We start from the raw sequence: 19,266 nt of genomic DNA, 5'->3' as shown, positions 1-19,266 counted from the left end.
ATTCCTCTCGAGTCTACAGGCCCTGTGCCTTCCTGGCACCCCAAACAGCTCCCCATCCTGATAGACTTGCTTCCGTAGTCACAATCTCCCAGGATGGTCTCAAGGAGGATGTCCCTTGGGACAGGACGGAGCCACCAAGAGAGCTATTCTCTCGACTGGTTGTCCAGAGAAATCTGTTGAGACAGATCCAAATGATCGCCGTTCCACTGTCTCAGAATGCACAGCTGAAGTGGTCCGAGATGGAATCTGGCAAAAGAAATGATGTCCATGCTGGGCACCATGAGACCAATCAACTTCATACAACGAGCCACAGAGGGCCTTAAGGAGGTCTGGAGGGCAAGACAAGCGGAAGTTAGCTTGTAACGTCTCTGGTCTGTAGGAATATTCTCATGGATATGGAGTCTATTATAGTACCCATGAATTCCACCCTGGTACTGGGAATAACATAATTTATGCTTACCTGATAAATTTATTTCTCTTGTAGTGTATCCAGTCCACGGATCATCCATTACTTATGGGATATTAACTCCTCCCCAACAGAAAGTGCAAGAGGATTCACCCAGCAGAGCTGCTATATAGCTCCTCCCCTAACTGCCATTACCAGTCATTCGACCGAAAACATGCAGAGAAAGGAATACCATAGGGTGCAGTGGTGACTGTAGTTTAATGGAAAAATTACCTGCCTTAAAGTGACAGGGCGGGCAGTGGACTGGATACACTACAAGAGAAATAAATTTATCAGGTAAGCATAAATTATGTTTTCTCTTGTTAAGTGTATCCAGTCCACGGATCATCCATTACTTATGGGATACCAATACCAAAGCTAAAGTACACGGATGACGGAAGGGACAGGCAGGCTCTTTATACGGAAGGAACCACTGCCTGAAGAACCTTTCTCCCAAAAACAGCCTCCGAAGAAGCAAAAGTGTCAAATTTGTAAAATTTGGAAAAAGTATGAAGAGAAGACCAAGTTGCAGCCTTGCAAATCTGTTCAACAGAAGCCTCATTCTTAAAGGCCCAAGTGGAAGCCACAGCTCTAGTAGAATGTGCTGTAATTCTTTCAGGAGGCTGCTGTCCAGCAGTCTCATAGGCTAACCGTATTATGCTACGAAGCCAAAAGGAGAGAGGTAGCCGAAGCTTTTTGACCTCTCCTCTGACCAGAATAAACGACAAACAGGGAAGACGTTTGTCGAAAATCCTTAGTTGCCTGTAGATAAAATTTCAGGGCACGGACTACATCTAGATTGTGTAGCAGACGTTCCTTTTTCGAAGAAGGATTAGGACACAAAGATGGAACCACAATCTCTTGATTGATATTCCTGTTAGTGACCACCTTAGGTAGGAACCCAGGTTTAGTATGCAGAACTACCTTGTCTGAATGAAAAATCAGATAAGGAGAATCACAATGTAAGGCAGATAACTCAGAGACTCTTCGAGCCGAGGAAATCGCCATTAAAAACAGAACTTTCCAAGATAACAACTTGATATCAATGGAATGAAGGGGTTCAAACGGAACCCCCTGTAAAACATTAAGAACTAAGTTCAAACTCCATGGTGGAGCAACAGTTTTAAACACAGGCTTGATCCTAGCTAAAGCCTGACAAAAAACATAATTTATGTAAGAACTTACCTGATAAATTCATTTCTTTCATATTAGCAAGAGTCCATGAGCTAGTGACGTATGGGATATACATTCCTACCAGGAGGGGCAAAGTTTCCCAAACCTCAAAATGCCTATAAATACACCCCTCACCACACCCACAATTCAGTTTAACGAATAGCCAAGAAGTGGGGTGATAAAAAAGTGCGAAAGCATATAAAATAAGGAATTGGAATAATTGTGCTTTATACAAAATCATAACCACCACAAAAAAAGGGCGGGCCTCATGGACTCTTGCTAATATGAAAGAAATGAATTTATCAGGTAAGTTCTTACATAAATTATGTTTTCTTTCATGTAATTAGCAAGAGTCCATGAGCTAGTGACGTATGGGATAATGACTACCCAAGATGTGGATCTTTCCACACAAGAGTCACTAGAGAGGGAGGGATAAAATAAAGACAGCCAATTCCTGCTGAAAATAATCCACACCCAAAATAAAGTTTAACGAAAAACATAAGCAGAAGATTCAAACTGAAACCGCTGCCTGAAGTACTTTTCTACCAAAAACTGCTTCAGAAGAAGAAAATACATCAAAATGGTAGAATTTAGTAAAAGTATGCAAAGAGGACCAAGTTGCTGCTTTGCAGATCTGGTCAACCGAAGCTTCATTCCTAAACGCCCAGGAAGTAGATACTGACCTAGTAGAATGAGCTGTAATTCTCTGAGGCGGAATTTTACCCGACTCAACATAGGCAAGATGAATTAAAGATTTCAACCAAGATGCCAAAGAAATGGCAGAAGCTTTCTGGCCTTTCCTAGAACCGGAAAAGATAACAAATAGACTAGAAGTCTTACGGAAAGATTTCGTAGCTTCAACATAATATTTCAAAGCTCTAACAACATCCAAAGAATGCAACGATTTCTCCTTAGAATTCTTAGGATTAGGACATAATGAAGGAACCACAATTTCTCTACTAATGTTGTTGGAATTCACAACTTTAGGTAAAAATTCAAAAGAAGTTCGCAACACCGCCTTATCCTGATGAAAAATCAGAAAAGGAGACTCACAAGAAAGAGCAGATAATTCAGAAACTCTTCTAGCAGAAGAGATGGCCAAAAGGAACAAAACTTTCCAAGAAAGTAATTTAATGTCCAATGAATGCATAGGTTCAAACGGAGGAGCTTGAAGAGCTCCCAGAACCAAATTCAAACTCCAAGGAGGAGAAATTGACTTAATGACAGGTTTTATACGAACCAAAGCTTGTACAAAACAATGAATATCAGGAAGAATAGCAATCTTTCTGTGAAAAAGAACAGAAAGAGCAGAGATTTGTCCTTTCAAAGAACTTGCGGACAAACCCTTATCTAAACCATCCTGAAGAAACTGTAAAATTCTCGGTATTCTAAAAGAATGCCAAGAAAAATGATGAGAAAGACACCAAGAAATATAAGTCTTCCAGACTCTATAATATATCTCTCGAGATACAGATTTACGAGCCTGTAACATAGTATTAATCACGGAGTCAGAGAAACCTCTTTGACCAAGAATCAAGCGTTCAATCTCCATACCTTTAAATTTAAGGATTTCAGATCCTGATGGAAAAAAGGACCTTGTGATAGAAGGTCTGGTCTTAACGGAAGAGTCCACGGTTGGCAAGAGGCCATCCGGTCAAGATCCGCATACCAAAACCTGTGAGGCCATGCTGGAGCTACCAGCAGAACAAACGAGCATTCCTTCAGAATCTTGGAGATCACTCTTGGAAGAAGAACTAGAGGCGGAAAGATATAGGCAGGATGATACTTCCAAGGAAGTGATAATTCATCCACTGCCTCCGCCTGAGGATCCCGGGATCTGGACAGATACCTGGGAAGTTTCTTGTTTAGATGGGACGCCATCAGATCTATTTCTGGAAGTTCCCACATTTGAACAATCTGAAGAAATACCTCTGGGTGAAGAGACCATTCGCCCGGATGCAACATTTGGCGACTTAGATAATCCGCTTCCCAATTGTCTACACCTGGGATATGAACCGCAGAGATTAGACAGGAGCTGGATTCCGCCCAAACCAAAATTCGAGATACTTCTTTCATAGCCAGAGGACTGTGAGTCCCTCCTTGATGATTGATGTATGCCACAGTTGTGACATTGTCTGTCTGAAAACAAATGAACGATTCTCTCTTCAGAAGAGGGCAAAACTGAAGAGCTCTGAAAATTGCACGGAGTTCCAAGATATTGATAGGTAATCTCACCTCCTGAGATTCCCAAACTCCCTGTGCCGTCAGAGATCCCCACACAGCTCCCCAACCCGTGAGACTTGCATCTGTTGAAATTACAGTCCAGGTCGGAAGCACAAAAGAAGCCCCCTGAATTAAACGATGGTGATCTGTCCACCATGTTAGAGAGTGCCGAACAATCGGTTTTAAAGATATTGTTTGAGATATCTTCGTGTAATCCTTGCACCATTGCTTCAGCATACAGAGCTGAAGAGGTCGCATGTGAAAACGAGCAAAGGGGATCGCGTCCGATGCAGCAGTCATAAGACCTAGAATTTCCATGCATAAGGCTACCGAAGGGAATGATTGTGACTGAAGGTTTCGACAAGCTGCAATCAATTTTAGACGTCTCTTGTCTGTTAAAGACAGAGTCATGGACACTGAATCCATCTGGAAACCCAGAAAGGTTACCCTTGTCTGAGGAATCAAAGAACTTTTTGGTAAATTGATCCTCCAACCATGATCTTGAAGAAACAACACAAGTCGATTCGTATGAGATTCTGCTAAATGTAAAGACTGAGCAAGTACCAAGATATCGTCCAAATAAGGAAATACCACAATACCCTGTTCTCTGATTACAGACAGAAGGGCACCGAGAACCTTTGTAAAAATTCTTGGAGCTGTAGCTAGGCCAAACGGCAGAGCCACAAACTGGTAATGCTTGTCCAGAAAAGAGAATCTCAGGAACTGAAAATGATCTGGATGAATCGGAATATGCAGATATGCATCCTGTAAATCTATTGTGGACATATAATTCCCTTGCAGAACAAAAGGCAAGATAGTCCTTATAGTTACCATTTTGAACGTTGGTATCCTTACATAACGATTCAATAATTTTTAGATCCAGAACTGGTCTGAAGGAATTCTCCTTCTTTGGTACAATGAAGAGATTTGAATAAAACCCCATCCCCTGTTCCTGAACTGGAACTGGCATAATTACTCCAGTCAACTCTAGATCTGAAACACATTTCAGAAATGCTTGAGCTTTTACTGGATTTACTGGGACACGGGAAAGAAAAAATCTCTTTGCAGGAGGTCTTATCTTGAAACCAATTCTGTACCCTTCTGAAACAATGTTCTGAATCCAAAGATTGTGAACAGAATTGATCCAAATTTCCTTGAAAAAACGTAACCTGCCCCCTACCAGCTGAGCTGGAATGAGGGCCGCACCTTCATGTGGACTTAGAAGCAGGCTTTGCCTTTCTAGCTGGCTTGGATTTATTCCAGACTGGAGATGGTCTCCAAACTGAAACTGCTCCTGAGGATGAAGGATCAGGCTTTTGTTCTTTGTTGAAACGAAAGGAACGAAAACGATTATTAGCTCTACTTTTACCTTTAGATTTTTTATCCTGTGGTAAAAAAGTTCCTTTCCCACCAGTAACAGTTGAAATGATGGAATCCAACTGAGAACCAAATAATTTGTTACCCTGGAAAGAAATAGAAAGTAAAGTTGATTTAGAAGCCATATCAGCATTCCAAGTTTTAAGCCATAAAGCTCTTCTAGCTAAAATAGCTAGAGACATAAACCTGACATCAACTCTGATAATATCAAAAATGGCATCACAGATAAAATTATTAGCATGCTGAAGAAGAATAATAATATCATGAGAATCACGATGTGTTACTTGTTGCGCTAAAGTTTCCAACCAAAAAGTTGAAGCTGCAGCAACATCAGCCAAAGATATAGCAGGTCTAAGAAGATTACCTGAACACAGATAAGCTTTTCTTAGAAAGGACTCAATTTTCCTATCTAGAGGATCCTTAAACGAAGTACCATCTGACGTAGGAATAGTAGTACGTTTAGCAAGGGTAGAAATAGCCCCATCAACTTTAGGGATTTTGTCCCAAAATTCTAATCTGTCAGACGGCACAGGATATAAATGCTTAAAACGTTTAGAAGGAGTAAATGAATTACCCAATTTATCCCATTCTTTGGAAATTACTGCAGAAATAGCATTAGGAACAGGAAAAACTTCTGGAATAACCACAGGAGCTTTAAATACCTTATCTAAACGTTTAGAATTAGTATCAAGAGGACTAGAATCCTCTATTTCTAAAGCAATTAGAACTTCTTTAAGTAAAGAACGAATAAATTCCATTTTAAATAAATATGAAGATTTATCAGCATCAACCTCAGAGACAGAATCCTCTGAACCAGAGGAGTCATCAGAATCAGAATGATGTTCATTTAAAAATTCATCTGTAGGGAGAGAAGTTTTAAAAGATTTTTTACGTTTACTAGAAGGAGAAATAACAGACATAGCCTTCTTTAGGATTCAGAAACAAAATCTCTTATATTATCAGGAACATTCTGCACCTTAGATGTTGAGGGAACTGCAACAGGCAATGGTACTTTACTAAAGGAAATATTATCTGCTTTAACAAGTTTGTCATGACAATCAATACAAACAACAGCTGGAGAAATAGCTACCAAAAGTTTACAGCAGATACACTTAGCTTTGGTAAATTCAGCACTTGACAGCGATTTTCCTGTAGTATCTTCTGGCTCAGATGCAACGTGAGACATCTTGCAATATGTAAGAGAAAAAACAACATATAAAGCAAAATTGATCAAATTCCTTAAATGACAGTTTCAGGAATGGGAAAGAATGCCAAAGAACAAGCTTCTAGCAACCAGAAGCAATAAAAAATGAGACTTAAATAATGTGGAGACAAAAGCGACGCCCATATTTTTTCGCGCCAAATAAGACGCCCACATTATTTGGCGCCTAAATGCTTTTTGGCGCCAAAAATGACGCCACATCCGGAACGCCGACATTTTTGGCGCGAAATAACGTCAAAGAATGACGCAACTTCCGGCGACACGTATGACGCCGGAAACGGAAATAGAATTTTTGCGCCAAAAAAGTCCGCGCCAAGAATGACGCAATAAAATGAAGCATTTTCAGCCCCCGCGAGCCTAACAGCCCACAGGGAAAAAGTCAAATTTTAAGGTAAGAAAAAATGGTCAAATCAAAATGCATTATCCCAAATATGAAACTGACTGTCTGAAAATAAGGAAAGTTGAACATTCTGAGTCAAGGCAAATAAATGTTTGAATACATATATTTAGAACTTTATAAACAAAGTGCCCAACCATAGCTTGGAGTGTCACAGAAAATAAGACTTACTTACCCCAGGACACTCATCTACATATAGCAGATAGCCAAACCAGTACTGAAACGAGAATCAGCAGAGGTAATGGTATATATAAGAGTATATCGTCGATCTGAAAAGGGAGGTAAGAGATGAATCTCTACGACCGATAACAGAGAACCTATGAAATAGACCCCTTAGAAGGAGATCACTGCATTCAAATAGGCAATACTCTCCTCACATCCCTCTGACATTCACTGCACGCTGAGAGGAAAACCGGGCTCCAACTTGCTGCGGAGCGCATATCAACGTAGAATCTAGCACAAACTTACTTCACCACCTCCATCGGAGGCAAAGTTTGTAAAACTGAATTGTGGGTGTGGTGAGGGGTGTATTTATAGGCATTTTGAGGTTTGGGAAACTTTGCCCCTCCTGGTAGGAATGTATATCCCATACGTCACTAGCTCATGGACTCTTGCTAATTACATGAAAGAAAGCTTGAACGTCCGGAACTTCTGACAGACGTTTGTGTAAAAGAATGGACAGAGCTGAAATCTGTCCCTTTAAGGAACTAGCGGATAAACCCTTTTCTAAACCTTCTTGTAGAAAAGACAATATCCTCGGAATCCTAACCTTACTCCATGAGTAACTCTTGGATTCGCACCAATATAAGTATTTGCGCCATATCTTATGGTAAATCTTTCTGGTAACAGGCTTCCTAGCCTGTATTAAGGTATCAATAACTGACTCAGAAAAACCACGTTTTGATAAAATCAAGCGTTCAATTTCCAAGCAGTCAGCTTCAGAGAAATTAGATTTTGATGTTTGAAGGGACCCTGGATCAGAAGGTCCTGTTTCAGAGGTAGCGACCAAGGTGGACAGGATGACATGTCCACTAGATCTGCATACCAAGTCCTGCGTGGCCATGCAGGCGCTATTAGAATCACTGATGCTCTCTCCTGTTTGATTCTGGCAATCAATCGAGGAAGCATCGGGAAGGGTGGAAACACATAAGCCATCCCGAAGGTCCAAGGTGCTGTCAAAGAATCTATCAGAACCGCTCCCGGATCCCTGGATCTGGACCCGTAACAAGGAAGCTTGGCGTTCTGGCGAGACGCCATGAGATCTATCTCTGGTTTGCCCCAACGTTGAAGTATTTGGGCAAAGACCTCCGGATGAAGTTCCCACTCCCCCGGATGAAAAGTCTGACGACTTAAGAAATCCGCCTCCCAGTTCTCCACTCCCGGGATGTGGATTGCTGACAGGTGGCAAGAGTGAGACTCTGCCCAGCGAATTATCTTTGATACTTCCATCATTGCTAGGGAGCTTCTTGTCCCTCCCTGATGGTTGATGTAAGCTACAGTCGTGATGTTGTCCGACTGAAACCTGATGAACCCCCGAGTTGTTAACTGGGGCCAAGCCAGAAGGGCATTGAGAACTGCTCTCAATTCCAGAATGTTTATTGGTAGGAGACTCTCCTCCTGATTCCATTGTCCCTGAGCCTTCAGAGAATTCCAGACAGCGCCCCAACCTAGTAGGCTGGCGTCTGTTGTTACAATTGTCCAGTCCGGCCTGCTGAATGGCATCCCCCTGGACAGATGTGGCCGAGAAAGCCACCATAGAAGAGAATTTCTGGTCTCTTGATCCAGATTCAGAGTAGGGGACAAGTCTGAGTAATCCCCATTCCACTGACTTAGCATGCACAATTGCAGCGGTCTGAGATGTAGGCGTGCAAAGGGTACTATGTCCATTGCTGCTACCATTAAGCCGATCACCTCCATGCATTGAGCTACTGACGGGTGTTGAATGGAATGAAGGACACGGCATGCATTTTGAAGCTTTGTTAACCTGTCTTCTGTCAGGTAAATCTTCATTTCTACAGAATCTATAAGAGTCCCCAAGAAGGGAACTATTGTGAGTGGAAAGAGAGAACTCTTCTTTTCGTTCACCTTCCATCCATGCGACCTTAGAAATGCCAGTACTAACTCTGTATGAGACTTGGCAGTTTGAAAGCTTGAAGCTTGTATCAGAATGTCGTCTAGGTACGGAGCTACCGCAATTCCTCGCGGTCTTAGTACCACCAGAAGAGCACCCAGAACCTTTGTGAAGATTCTCGGAGCCGTAGCCAATCCGAATGGAAGAGCTACAAACTGGTAATGCCTGTCTAGAAAGGCAAACCTTAGATACCGGTAATGATCTTTGTGAATCGGTATGTGAAGGTAAGCATCCTTTAAATCCACTGTGGTCATGTATTGACCCTTTTGGATCATGGGTAAAATTGTCCGAATAGTTTCCATTTTGAACGATGGAACTCTTAGGAATTTGTTTAGGATCTTTAAATCCAAGATTGGCCTGAAAGTTCCCTCTTTTTTGGGAACCACAAACAGATTTGAGTAAAACCCTTGTCCTTGTTCCGACCGCGGAACCGGATGGATCACTCCCATTAATAAAAGATCTTGTACGCAGCGTAGAAATGCCTCTTTCTTTATTTGGTTTGTTGACAACCTTGACAGATGAAATCTCCCTCTTGGGGGAGAGAATTCGAAGTCTAGAAGGTATCCCTGAGATATGATCTCTAACGCCCAGGGATCCTGGACATCTCTTGCCCAAGCCTGGGCGAAGAGAGAAAGTCTGCCCCCCACTAGATCCGTTCCCGGATCGGGGGCCCTCGATTCATGCTGTCTTAGGGGCAGCAGCAGGTTTCCTGGCCTGCTTGCCCTTGTTCCAGGACTGGTTAGGTCTCCAGCCTTGTCTGTAGCAAGCAACAGCTCCTTCCTGTTTTGGTGCAGAGGAAGTTGATGCTGCTCCTGCTTTGAAATTACGAAAGGAACGAAAATTAGACTGTCTAGCCTTAGGTTTGGCTCTGTCTTGAGGCAGGGCATGGCCTTTACCTCCTGTAATGTCAGCGATAATTTCTTTCAACCCGGGCCCGAATAAGGTCTGCCCTTTGAAAGGTATATTAAGCAATTTAGATTTAGAAGTAACGTCAGCTGACCAGGATTTTAGCCACAGTGCTCTGCGTGCCTGAATGGCGAATCCGGAATTCTTAGCCGTAAGTTTAGTTAAATGTACTACGGCATCTGAAATAAATGAGTTAGCTAACTTAAGGGCTTTAAGCTTGTGTGTAATCTCATCTAATGGAGCTGATTCAAGTGTCTCTTCCAGAGACTCAAACCAAAATGCTGCTGCAGCCGTGACAGGCGCAATGCATGCAAGAGGTTGCAATATAAAACCTTGTTGAACAAACATTTTCTTAAGGTAACCCTCTAACTTTTTATCCATTGGATCTGAAAAGGCACAGCTATCCTCCACCGGGATAGTGGTACGCTTAGCTAAAGTAGAAACTGCTCCCTCCACCTTAGGGACCGTTTGCCATAAGTCCCGTGTGGTGGCGTCTATTGGAAACATCTTTCTAAATATCGGAGGGGGTGAGAACGGCACACCGGGTCTATCCCACTCCTTAGTAACAATTTCAGTAAGTCTCTTAGGTATAGGAAAAACGTCAGTACTCGCCGGTACCGCAAAATATTTATCCAACCTACACATTTTCTCTGGTATTGCAACTGTGTTACAATCATTCAGAACCTCCCCTAGTAATACACGGAGGTTTTCCAGCTTAAATTTAAAATTTGAAATATCTGAATCCAGTTTGTTTGGATCAGAACCGTCACCCGCAGAATGAAGCTCTCCGTCCTCATGTTCTGCAAATTGTGACGCAGTGTCTGACATGGCCCTAATATTATCAGCGCACTCTGTTCTCACCCCAGAGTGATCACGCTTACCTCTTAGTTCTGGTAATTTAACCAAAACTTCAGTCATAACAGTAGCCATATCCTGTAATGTGATTTGTAATGGCCGCCCAGATGTACTCGGCGCTACAATATCACGCACCTCCCGAGCGGGAGATGCAGGTACTGGCACGTGAGGCGAGTTAGTCGGCATAACTCTCCCCTCGTTGTTTGGTGAAATATGTTCAATTTGTACAGATTGACTTTTATTTAAAGTAGCATCAATACAGTTAGTACATAAATTTCTATTGGGCTCCACTTTGGCTTTAGCACATATAGCACAGATATCTTCCTCTGAATCAGACATGTTTAACACACTAGCAAATAAACTAGCAACTTGGAGATACTTTTCAAGTAATTTACTATAATATGAAAACGTACTGTGCCTATAAGAAGCACAGAAAAAGTTATGACAGTTGAAAATTAATAAACTGAAAAGTTATAGCATCAAATCTTTGTAAAAAAACACAATTTTAGCAAAGGATTGCTCCCATTAGCAAAGGATAACTAACCCTGATAGCAGAAAAAAAAAAAAAAAAAAAATACAGAAATAAACGTTTTTTTATCACAGTCAACTACAATCTCACAGCTCTGCTGTGAGTGATTACCTCCCTCAAAACAAGTTTTGAAGACCCCTGAGTTCTGTAGAGATCATGCAGGGAAGACAATAAACTTCTGACTGAATTTTTAGATGCGTAGCAAAAGCGCCAAAAAAGGCCCCTCCCCCTCACACATAACAGTGAGAGAGATCAGTAAACTGTCATAAATTAAATAAAACGACTGCCAAGTGGAAAAAAATAGTGCCCAAAACATTTTTTCACCCAGTACCACAGAAAATTAAACGATTTTACATGCCAGCAAAAAACGTTTAACATTAATAAATTGAGTGTTATTAAACAGCCTGTTGCTAGTCCCTGCAAATTAGGCTAAAGTTTTATGCATACAGTATAATTCCAGTGAAGTGCCATTCCCCAGAATACTGAAGTGTAAAATATACATACATGACAGCCTGATACCAGTTGCTGCTACTGCATTTAAGGCTGAGTTTACATTATATCGGTATGGCAGAATTTTCTCATCAATTCCATTGTCAGAAAATAATAAGCTGCTACATACCTCTTTGCAGATTAATCTGCCCGCTGTCCCCTGATCTGAAGTTTACCTCTCCTCAGATGGCCGAGAAACAGCAATATGATCTTAACTACTCCGGCTAAAATCATAGAAAGACTCAGGTAGATTCTTCTTCAAATTCTACCAGAGAAGGAATAACACACTCCGGTGCTATTATAAAATAACAAACTTTTGATTGAAGGTATGAAACTAAGTATAATCACCACAGTCCTCTCACACATCCTATCTATTCGTTGGGTGCAAGAGAATGACTGGTAATGGCAGTTAGGGGAGGAGCTATATAGCAGCTCTGCTGGGTGAATCCTCTTGCACTTCCTGTTGGGGAGGAGTTAATATCCCATAAGTAATGGATGATCCGTGGACTGGATACACTTAACAAGAGAAAAGAGAACTCTTTTCTAAGTATATCTTCAATCCATGAGATCAAAGAAGAAATAGAAGAGTTTTCGAATGGTCTTCTGCCAGACAGGATGGTGCTTGAGCCAGAATATCGTCCAAGTATGACGTTACTGCTTTACCTCTGGTTCTGGCCACTGCAAGCAGAGCCCCTAGAACTTTCGTAAATAAACTTTTGGAGCAGTACCTCCAGGAACACAAACCTTAGAAACTTGAAGTGTTCCTTGGGTATTGGAACATGAAGGTAAGCATCCTTCAGATCTATTGTGGTCATGAACTGTCCTTCCTGAACTAAGGGAAGGATGGACCTTATTGTCTCCATCTTGAACGAGGGGACAGCTAGGAATTTGTTTAAGTACTGTAGGTCCAGAATCGGACGGAAAGTTCCCTTCTTCTTTGGGACCACAAGAAGGTTCGAGTAGTATCCCAGACAACTTTTTGCAAGAGGTACCAGTACACTGACTCCCAGGGAGGAGAGGAGGAGAGATCCTTGACCCACCCTGAAAGGCTTCTCTCTTTTCTGGCCTTGAAGACAGGTTTGACAAGCAGAATCTGCCCCTGGGTGGATGAGACTTGAAACCTATCCTGTATCCCTGAGCAATGACCTCCAGGACCCACAGGTTTTGCACGTCCCCAAACCAAGCGTCCAAAAAGAGCGACAGTCTGCCCCCTACAAGATCCAGAGCCGGATCGGGGGCCGCCCCTTTATACCGACTTTGTCTCGGCAGGCTTTTTGTTTTGCTTGGATTTATTCCAGGACTGAGACGGCTTCCAAGTCCCCTTGGATTGCTCGGGCTTTGCGGAGGGCTGCTGACGTTGGGATTTATCCGAACGAAAAATAGGACCTTGTCCCTTAGGTTTGTTGTTCTTATCCTGCGATAAAAAGGCACCTTTGGGGGGCGGAGCTAACCGCCGAAGGAGCAAGACGTGCCACTACAGAGCTCCTAAAAAGCAGATCACTAAAATAACTAATTATGGGGTCCTAAGTGCCTAGATAGTTTACATCTCGCTCTTGACCTAACATAAGGACATGATCTCTCTGTCTGAGCCCAAGATGAAACTGCCGACATTATTATTCATCAGCTAGCTGAAGCAGTAGCTGGGGAGCTGGAACCAGCACTGACAACTAGCCGTTTCACGAACTAGCCTACTCCCTGGCCACTCATCTTACTGGTTATCAGTCCCTTTACACTACTAGCAACATGGAGGAACTCTCAACCTGCCTTATTTCTCTTCTGGATGACTTAAGCAGAAAAGCTGACAGATGCTTCTATGGATTGCAAACTACGCTCATCGAACTGCGCAATCAAGATGGCGCCCCTCCATTAAATCTATCTGACTCTTCTATGGAGAATCGAAAGGAAGACCCCCTGCCAGCTCAGCACCATCATCGATGTGCACAGAGGAGACAGACCAGTCACGTCCCAGCCAGCACTATGCTACAGTCGGCAATTTCCGACTCACTGCAACCACACCCTGAAGTCCTGCTTCATTCCGAGGCGGCCATACCGGATCTCACAGGTCCCACTCCGACCATCAATAGACACCACCCTCAGATCTTACCCTCTCCTTACCTTCGCTCCCAGACAGCTCTGGCACCTACCGCGCTTAAGATCCTGGGAGATACAGCTGATTGCTACGGGCGGTCAGGGACGCCTGGCTGCAGCATAGCTAAGGCGATCACAGCATGGGGGAGAGAAGTCCGGACCGCAGATCTGTCTGGTTTCTCTGAGGGCAAAACTCCTCATCACTCCTTCTCACAAAGGTCTCATCTCTCCAGCGGAGTTTACACAGAGCCCAGCCGAGATTTCAAAGCTGACATTAAAATTGGAGTGGGCTAGAAAGACACTTCTACCTCTATAAGGGTTCTCCCCCTGACTCCATGAGACTTAAGTCTATGTTTATGTTGCAGTCAGACTCCCATCATTGCAGTGTATTATTTCTATGCTACCTTATATGTTTCACGGCAGCTCTTTTTGATGTTCCCCTGATCAGAATACCTGACATCTTAGTCGGTGTTTAGGCAGCTTGATTATTGTTTTTTCCCTGCAAAATTTTGGGGTAGTTATTACATTTTTCTGCATTTAATATCTCAAATACCTGCCTCTATAGCTGTTATATAATGTTATCAAATCTGCTCCATGAGCTTTATTTCACAAGTTATAAGGTTAGCCAGACAGGAGCTACTTGGAACTGCAACCTTATTATATTACTCACCTCCTATTACATTTATTTGAAGATAAAGAGAGATATAAGATGCCAAACAAAAGATGAGGACTATTACTCCAGAATCTGGGGAGGTTTTTGTCGATTGCTCACTGTTTAGTCTATCATTGCAGTGTGACTCTATATATAATCTTACAACAATTGTTATTTTATCTACAGGGACATGAACCGCCCCCCCCTACCTTTATCTTAAGCATACCACTTTGATGATTCCAACTCTCATCCCTCCTGAATCTAATCTCTCTCACTATGAGACATTACCTGATACTACCTGTAAGCCGCTTGATTCCCCTAGCTCAGACGGCAGCTATAGGCGTCTCTATGCATACACACATGAGGCAAGAGTACTATCCCTGAAACTTTTATTTATTGAGTTCTCTAGATATTGTACGTGCCTAGCCAGGTTGATGCCCCCCACCTCTCCCCTCTGCATATTCCCATAACCTCAGATAAGATACACGTCTCACAAGAGTCCAACCTCCCCCCCCACATACTCCCTCTGCACTTCCCTTCTTTTCATCCCTTTCTCTCCCCCCCTTTTTCTTCCTCTCTTTAAAGCAGCACTAACCTGCTGACTTTCCCCATCTTGCTCTTTTAAGTACCAGGTCCAAAAGTGACCACTCTCAATGCTAATTTCCTCTCTCAGTGTCCATTAGCTCCGTTGGGTTCAAAAGTAGCCCGTCGTTTTCACAGAGGAACTCACTTTAGAACATAATATAAAATAGAGCTTTCAGATGACTAGCCATACAGATTTAATATATTTTCTCTTTTCTTTTTGCTTTAATCAAAATGTTTCTGATTGTCATGTAATATGATATCTATGTTTTATGGCAATTCACACATGTTGTACTTTCCCATGACCTCAATAAAAATTATTAAGAAAAAAAAAAGGCACCTTTGCTTCAAATAACCATGGAGATAATTGAGTTTAGGCTTGTACCAAATAGAATCTCTCTCTTAAATGGGAGGGAAAGAAGTCTTGACTTCGAAGTCATGTCCGCAGACCAGGACTTCAGCCAGAGTGCCCTACTGGCTTAAACAGAAAAACCTGAAGCCTTAGCATTCAGGCAAATAATTTGCATCACATATAAAAGAATTAGCCACCCTTAAGGCCTTAATTCTTTCCTGGATCACGTCGAGGGTACCCTCCACCTCGATCAACTCAGATAAGGAGTCGCACCAGTAGGAAGCCGCTCCAGCAACCGCAGCAACAGCCGCTGCCGGTTGAAACAAATATCCCGTATGTTGAAACATCTTTCTTAACAGAGTTTCAATTTTCTTATCCATGGGCTCTTTAAACGACAAACTATCCTCAAGCAGGATAGTAGTGCATTTAGCAAGCGTGGAGATAGCACCATCCACATTGGGGATGGAACCCCACAACTCCAATTGTGAGTCTGGAACCGGGAAAAATTTTTTAAAGGAAGAAGGAGAAAATGAAGAACCAATTCTTTCCCATTCATTCTTAATAATTTTCGCCATCTTTACTGGAATCGGGAAAGTCTGTGGTACAACCCTGTTCTTTGATCTTTAGCTTACGCTTAGCATGGCAAGGGAAAGCACTAAAGGCCGCAGACACTGCTGTTTGTAACTGCTCAGTAAAGTCTGGCGGTAAAAGGACTCCTCCAGATGGAGGATAAGGAGAGCTACGGGAAGCTGCATGTGTATTCGGAGATGACTGTAGGGTGCGCACCTCACAGGACGGAGACTCCTCAGAGGTGGGGGGCTCAGTGGTATCAAACAATAATTATTTGACATAATTACTTTATCAAGGCATGTGGAACATAATTGAGCAGGCGGGTATACCGCAGCCTCCTCACAATATAGACCGGTATTAGATTTAGGTAAAGAGGGAGTACTCTCTAACACATCAGAATCCTCCATAGCTAGTGCTTATAAAGCAGACTATTGAATAATAAGATAAAATGGCATCTTTATACCACCAATGGCTGGGGCACTCGCCACCTCCTATGACCCAGGCCAAGCAGAGAAACCGCTTCTTCTCCGGTAAACCGCACGGTCAGGAAAGAGGAAATCACTGTGACCATACCTAGTCACGTGGTGCGCAATGCAGGACCGCCCCTGCTATAGGAAAAAGCGTGCCAAGCCTTTCAGGCTACACAGCTTCAAAAAAAAAAGTAAAACCTGTAAGTTCCAACACCTGCCTAAACCTCATCTCACACATGTCGCAGAATAATCAAAATTAAATTATGTGATTAATCCCCCCTGTTCAATAATCCCCCCCCCCGGAGATATTAACCCTTGATTCCATACATATAAAAGGAGCCACACTGTGACCCTGTCTTCTTGCGTTATCATAGGTGTATAAATAAATGAAACGATCTTACCGGAATCTATGCTGTGGAACAGAAACACGGCCTCAAGTTTGACAGTCTTGTAGTATCGCTCCTGACATGGACTTGAGTGATGGAAGCAGGCAGTGAAACTTGTCAACACTGATTGCTTAGGAGCTGTTAATACGAGTCTGGATGGATTCGCAGACTCTCCCTGCATCTCCAGACTCTAACATTCGTCAATGCTCTCACTGAGAGGCTGACAAAACTACTTAAAACTCCAGTCCCATTTCGAAGGGTATATACCCTCCATAAGGAACTACTGATTATCTTCTGACACTTCTCTGCCAACCTCCTGTGATGAAAGGCAAAGAATGATGGGATATGAGGGAAGTAGGGGGAATATTTAAGCCTTTGGCTGGGGTGTCTTTGCCTCCTCCGGGTGGCCAGGTTCAGTATTTCCCAACAGTAAGGAATGATGTTGTGGACTCTCCTCATAATAAGAAGGAAATTATTTTTTCATTGGTTCACCAGATGTCTTCAGATAGCTCCCAGTAGTGCATTGCTGCTCCTTCAAAAAAGGATACCAAGTGAATGAAGCAAATTGGAAACTTGTTTAAAAATCACATGCTTTATTTGAAACAAAGAATAAGAAAAAGAAAATTTTTGGGTTCCATGTTAAAATTCTTGCTAGTAAATACTTCATAGATTAGCGCTCTGTCTTCTAATCTTTTGGATCTGTCTACATATGGAATCTTCTGCTGATGGGTGCCTACAGAGTGTCAAAGAATTGACAAACCCTACCTTTTATCATTAGGGAATCCTTTGGACATAAAACATTTAAAAAGCTAGTGTCAACAAATCTAAAAAGGCAAAGGATATAATGTATGACATACAGACACAGAGAAGTTGACACAATCTATCCTTATATCCTTATTGCATGTAGAACAACTCTTCCCACTTTAAAAAAAAAAAAAAAAGAAAAAAAAGGATAAAACTCATACCTGCAGCTGTTCCCTATCTCAATTAGCTTCAGGACATCTTCCACACATTTCACCTCACGCTCTGATAATCCCACTACTTGAACTTGCTGTTTACCATCTTCTAATACTCTTAGCTTGGTTTTTCGGTTTAATAAATCAAAAACCTTAAAAAGAACATAATCTAAATCATAAATTGACCTTGAAGTTACTAAAGACATATTAAAAATTAATCAAGATAATTAAGTATGTAAGAAAAAGATCAAACCATACTTACTGAAACTGCTAAATTATGGACATTCTCCTGGTTTCCTTTGATGGAGCAGTAATGCACTACTGGGAGTTTCTGGACACACTGGATAACAAGAGGCATATATATGCAACCAATAATTAAAAAAGTGGCTTGCTCCCAGTAGTGCATTGCTGCACCTGAGCCTATCTAGGTATGCTTTTCAACAAAGGATACCAAGAGTATGAAGCAAATTGGTAATATAAGAAAATTGGAAAGTTTTCTATCTGAATCATGAAAAAGTTTAATTTGACTCTGTAAAGCAGACCCAAAAGCACATTTCTTAAGATGGATACAAGACTTGTACCATTCCCAAATGCATGACTAAGAGACACATCCATTAACATTAAAGGGACAGTCAACACTTACTTTAACATGTTTTTATATTGAAAATAACAAAACGGAGGTCCGCCTACACTATACCCCTCCTGCCTTGCCGCCTTGCTTCTGTCCTAATCAGCGGCGCTAACTACTCTAATACCCAGTAAATATGGATGCCGGACTCCCCCCACCATTACGTAGCTGCCTTCTTCTTCAACTGATAAGCAAATCAGAATCCAGGCATCGGACAGAAATTGCAAGCGCGTGCAATTTCAGTCCGAGGACTGGATTCTGATTTGCTTATCAGTTGAAGAAGAAGGCAGCTACGTAATGGTGGGGGGAGTCCGGCATCCATATTTACCGGGTATTAGAGTAGTTAGCGCCGCTGATTAGGACAGAAGCAAGGCGGCAAGGCAGGAGGGGTATAGTGTAGGCGGACCTCCGTTTTGTTATTTTCAATATAAAAACATGTTAAAGTAAGTGTTGACTGTCCCTTTAATTGAAAAGAAAAAGAGAAAATATTTTATATAGGGATATATTTTTCCTAGCTGCAGACCTTGTTATCTGAATACTTCAATATTAGGTCGATACAGATTGTTGTGCACAGGCATTATAGTAATGCAACAACAGAATAACCCACACTAGTAGGTATAAAGAAATGCCTAAGAGCACAAATTTAAAAATACATTTCAAATAAATGATACACTTGGATACTTAAAATGTAACTTTATTGATACTAGTTTTAAAACAGATAGCTTAGGAATTGCTGCCCTGCAACAATTTAAAAACACTGCAGTACTGGCCATGAAAGTTAAATAAAGTAATATTCAACTGATTTGTTTATAGTTAGTCTTAAAGGGACATGAAA

At 42.0% G+C, this 19,266-nt stretch overlaps 1 protein-coding gene across 4 annotated transcripts in view; it reads right to left on the bottom strand.

The window, feature by feature from the left end:
• The window catches only part of KIF2A (kinesin family member 2A), a 530,440-nt gene that overhangs the window by 225,140 nt on the left and 286,034 nt on the right, over positions 1 to 19,266 (bottom strand). For all 4 annotated transcript variants that reach the window (XM_053701316.1, XM_053701318.1, XM_053701317.1 and 1 more), the window contains exon 13: positions 17,813 to 17,955. In XM_053701316.1, the coding sequence (XP_053557291.1) occupies positions 17,813 to 17,955 (143 nt within the window). The remainder of the gene's footprint in view (positions 1 to 17,812; positions 17,956 to 19,266) is intronic.

This window comes from Bombina bombina, chromosome 2 (assembly GCF_027579735.1).
Source record: "Bombina bombina isolate aBomBom1 chromosome 2, aBomBom1.pri, whole genome shotgun sequence".
Classification (NCBI taxonomy): Eukaryota; Metazoa; Chordata; class Amphibia; order Anura; family Bombinatoridae; genus Bombina; species Bombina bombina.
This window is presented reverse-complemented; position numbering and strand designations above follow the sequence as displayed.